The 5,000-nt window shown below is 42.8% G+C and overlaps 2 protein-coding genes across 2 annotated transcripts in view; one reads left to right on the forward strand and one right to left on the reverse strand.

Moving 5' to 3' along the window:
- The window catches only part of LOC113646357 (speriolin-like), a 1,980-nt gene extending 329 nt beyond the window's left edge, over positions 1-1,651 (forward strand). The window contains exons 1-4 of the mRNA XM_027152566.2: positions 1-124; positions 707-865; positions 964-1,088; positions 1,256-1,651. The exon at positions 1-124 is cut by the window's left edge and continues 329 nt beyond it. Coding sequence (XP_027008367.2) covers positions 1-124; positions 707-865; positions 964-1,088; positions 1,256-1,588 — 741 coding nt within the window. The 3' untranslated portion in view covers positions 1,589-1,651. The remainder of the gene's footprint in view (positions 125-706; positions 866-963; positions 1,089-1,255) is intronic.
- A 1,614-nt stretch (positions 1,652-3,265) lies between these two features.
- The window catches only part of phex (phosphate regulating endopeptidase homolog, X-linked), an 11,295-nt gene continuing 9,560 nt past the window's right edge, over positions 3,266-5,000 (reverse strand). The window contains exon 22 of the mRNA XM_047808355.1: positions 3,266-4,796. Coding sequence (XP_047664311.1) covers positions 4,694-4,796 — 103 coding nt within the window. The 3' untranslated portion in view covers positions 3,266-4,693. The remainder of the gene's footprint in view (positions 4,797-5,000) is intronic.

Here is a 5,000-nt window from a genome sequence, read left to right on the forward strand (position 1 = left end):
AGTCGTGAGGTGGAGGATCTGAAAACGCTTCAGAGCGTAGTGAAGGAGAACCTGGAGCTGCGCTCGAGGATGGACGGCTTCTCGACCGGAGATAAGACGATGGAGAAAAGCGAGCTAAGCGCAGGTAGCCCACATCAGCAGCTCTCTCAGATCACTCACAAACACAACCTGAATCCCAACACACCTTTGTGAGAACACAAATGATGTGAGAACTTCACAGGATGTTAGATGACTGAAATCCTCCACTGACATACACTATATTATATAAAAAGAGGGGAACTGCCCCACGGGTATTATGGTCAATATAAAATTTGCACAACATGGACATGTGACATATCAAAACACTCAGCACAATGAGCGGAACTACCTCACGGGTATTCGGATCACGTCACATGCTCATATCCACTCACCTCCAAAAGTATCGGCACCCTAGCGGTCCAGTAGCTTTCACAATCTTTCTGTCCACTCGCCTCCAAAATGCACCGGCCTTTGTGAATACTTGCACCGTCAAAGCCAACATCAAAGTTTGTCGCTTTATGAACTTTACAAATCTAGTATATAATTACATTAATATTTACTGATACGTACGTTTTTATTTATTATCTGTTATCTATTATTAACACCATCTTGCAAAAAAACTTTTATCTGTAATGGAAATTTGTCAGTAATTTAAGGTCTGTTTGTGTTGGTAATGTGTGTGATTCAGGGAAGAAATCCACGCTCCAGTTGAGTGACAGTTTTGTGGACGAGCACGCGTTCAGATCCGGTCTTACGCCATCTCATCACATGTCATCTCTCAGAAACCCAGACAGCAGACCTGCGAATCCCGATGCGTCGTCCTCCTCGTCCTACCGGGCGGTAATAGGTGAGACTTTTATTCTGACATCCTGTTGTTAATGCTTATTCATACATGTTTTCTGGACTTGTGTGTAGAAGCGTTAAGAAGTTTAACTCAATCCACAGAGCCTGAGCGCTTGATGGGAGAAATCGCCTTTCAGCTGGAGCGCAGGATCCTCTCTCACGTCTTCTACAAACAGAGGAGACTGTACGGCTTCACGGTGCACAACATACAGGACAAGATCATACAGGTGAGCTGGTGAACGCTAGGTTACAGGTCATAGGTCAGTATACAGATGAGTTAGCATGGAACACTGTTCAGAGTACAGCTGAGATTGTATGGATATTCAGTACAGGTGAGTTACAGTAGTACAGGTCAAAGGTCACAGCAGTGATATCACTGTGATGTCCTTGGCAGGTGTCTACACATCCTCTGACAGGAAAGGTGGATGAGGCGTACAGGTCTGAGATCACCGAGCGCTATGTAGACCTGATGGATCGGCTCAGCGCTTTGGGCTACAACGTGAAGCTCCATCCTCTCTTCACCGAGTTCATCATCAACACCTACGGCATCCTAAAGGACCGACCGAACGCACACGTGGCCCAGGAGCAGGACTACAACGACCTGGACGTACTGAGGTGTGTGATGTTGGAGACGATGCCTTCCAGCCTACTGAAAGACATGCTGGTCCTCTTCTGCTGCCTGGGCTACATGGTGAAGAAGGACAGAAAGCCGGTCATCCTGTGGTAGCGCTACACGCTAGCTCAATTTCTCTGTGCTGCTAAATAAACTGAGGTCATATGGCAATTATCAGTCAGCCTAGAACATAAAGTTCCTGCTTTATTTCTGTCTATCATACAGTTCAGATATTATCAGCTTCCACACACCAAGAACAACAAGGCTAGTGTAGCTAATGAGTGAGGGAAGCTAACAGCACCAAGGAACAGTACAGTTTACTAGTCTGTGGTTATTGTTGTAGTGATCTACACCAGACATTTATAAAACATTCAGAAACATTACACAGGGTTTTATTAAACACCACGACACGACATGACACGACACGACACGACATGACACGACACGACACGACACGACACGACATGGCCCGACACGACACGACACGACACATGACACGGCCCGACACGGCCCGACACGACACGACACGACACGACACGACACGACACGACACGACACGACATGGCCCGACACGACACGACACGACACATGACACGGCCCGACACGGCCCGACACGGCCCGACACGACACGACACGACACGACACGACACGACACGACACGACACGACACGACACGACGGCCCGACACGACACGACGGCCCGACACGACACGACATGACACGGCCCGACACGACACGACACAACATGACACGGCCCGACACGACACGACATGACACGGCCCGACACGACACGACATGACACAGCCCGACACAACACGACACGACATGACACGGCCCGACACAACACGACACAACATGACACGACACGACACGACACGACACGACACGACACGACACGACACGACACGGCCATTAAAACAATGTCTCAGAAATGATGAAACAATCCTGATTTGTGTTTGTTGTTGTGGATTTCCTCTGAATTCTCTGGTTTCTTTCCAAAACCACACCTCATCGCACACACACACACACACACACACACGCACACTCACACACACACACACACACACACTCACACACACACACTCACACACACACACTCACACGCACACACAATCACACACACACTCACACACACACACACACACACACACACACACACACACACACACACACACACACACACACACACACACACACACACACACACACACTCACACACACACACACACACACACACACAATCACACACACACTCACACACACACACACACACACACACACACACACACACACACACACACACACACACACACACACACACACACACACACACACACACACACACACACACACACACACACACACACACACACACACACACACACACACAAAGACACTTTCAAGACACTTTTATCTTCAGGATTACAGCCACATTGATTGGACAGAACTATTTTATACAAATATATTAGTAACATAAATTAGTAATATAAATAATTGGAATAGTTCTACAGTGAACTAAATAGATTTAAAAATGATCAAAGACATTGAACATTGCATAGTTTGTGTCATGTCCCGAAAAAAAAACACAAAAAATGTTCATATTATTAACCCTACACAGGAGCTTTATAACACATTTATAAGTCATTTAAGACAAAAAAAAAGTGCACAGTTGAAAAAATACGACAAATAAAACTAAATGTAGGCAAATAAATGTAAATATAATTGTAAATGTTTTATTATTATTATTATTATTAATAAATTTATATATATATATATATCATTAATAGCTTATTTTAGGGATTACTTGGAATTGTTCCATGACATTTAAATGGATTTGTTTGTTTGTTTGTTTGTTTGTTTGTTTGTTTGTAAAGGAATAAGTGGAGCTGTATGACGAATACATAACATATCATAAGAGTGTTATAAATGACACATTGGCTCTTTTTGAGGACAGAAATAACGCACATCTTAAAGTCTTACACAACTGAAGTTCTGCAGTATATCATATATGAAATATGTTTAATAAACAGTTGATAAAAGATCTGAAATCATCATAGAAGCATCATAAAGTGTTATGAATGTTCTGTTCATGAAGACAAATTAATCAAATAAGGAATAAAATATCCGTTACACTCCGTTACATGATCTCTTTCATTTAAAGGCTAAAACACTTCACCTGACAAGTTTCAACACTTTGCACAACACTTATGAATGTGTTATGACGCCCCAGTGCAGCGTTATTACTAATTTTCCTGAAACAATCCCTTTGAGGATGATTATTTGTTTATTTTACATTCAGTGCTTTCCTCATGGAATAATTCTGCTCTCAGCACAACACAATTAAGAGATTTTAAAGAATAAAACAAAAAAAGCTAATAAACAGCTACGATGAGCTAATTTGCGCATCACGACGCTATGCTACGAGCTGTAATGGACCCCAGGTCATGTACCAGATAATGAAAATGACCATTTACACTTAATTATAAAGTTATTTAAAATGTCGGCTCATGTCATTGGTCAGCTAGTTGACTCGCTCACTTTGACTAGCCAGCTAGCTAGTTAGCATTAGCCAGTGTGATTTTATAAAAAATTCTACTCTTTGTTTTTATTTGAAATACTAATAAAAAAAAAGAGCCACATGGTGTGTAAAGTAGTGAAGAGAACTCTCACCTGATTGGCTAACTCACTAACTCACTAACTCACAGACTTCAAATATTCTTTGACTTGTTCCTCTGGTGGAACAATAACCTATGCAGCGTAGATGTAGGTGTAGGTGTAGGTGTAGGTGTAGGTGTAGATCCCTAGACAATGAATTTGGGTAACTAAAGTCAGTTAGATAAAATGAACCCTGGAAGGTTCTATGTAGAACCGCACATCACTGTCTTTTTATTTAAAAAATGGTTCCTTTAAGGTTCGCACATGTGCATCGAAAGGAACCTTTAAATGTTTCTTCTGAGTGACAACTAAAGAAATGTGGAGAATTCATGTTCCTCAAGAGTTCATGCTCAGAGTTCCAGATTGTCGTACAGCAGAGATCAGACGGAGGTGACGAGGAGAGGAATGAAACACTCAAAGTGCTCTTGGGTTCCAGTGGTGAAGTGAAGAAGTGAAGATACAGTGGTCTACAGAGGCCTGGTTCTGATTAGAACACTTTAGTATGGTTCATTGGTCAAGGTTTGGCCCATGTTCAAAAACTCACAACTTGCCATGTTCTCCAGCGCTACCACACCCGGCATGACTCCGCCCCCCTGTTCATGATCGACGTCTCGGGGCAGTTAAAGGCCTTATGGAACTCCGCAAAGTTACTCATAGCGCCGATGACCCTTCAGAGCAAAAAACAAAACAAACAAACAAACAAAGTCTTAGCTTTTTTCTTCACAGTTGTGTACAACAATCTGAAGAGAACTGCCTGAGACAAGAAGAAGAACCCTTGATGGTGCCACACAGAACCCTCAATGCCTTTCACTAGATGTTCCACACAGAGTTTCTTTATGAAGGATGTTATAAAATCCTCAAAGATTCTTTTA

The sequence above is a fragment of the Tachysurus fulvidraco genome, chromosome 25 (assembly GCF_022655615.1).
Source record: "Tachysurus fulvidraco isolate hzauxx_2018 chromosome 25, HZAU_PFXX_2.0, whole genome shotgun sequence".
Taxonomy (NCBI): domain Eukaryota; kingdom Metazoa; phylum Chordata; class Actinopteri; order Siluriformes; family Bagridae; genus Tachysurus; species Tachysurus fulvidraco.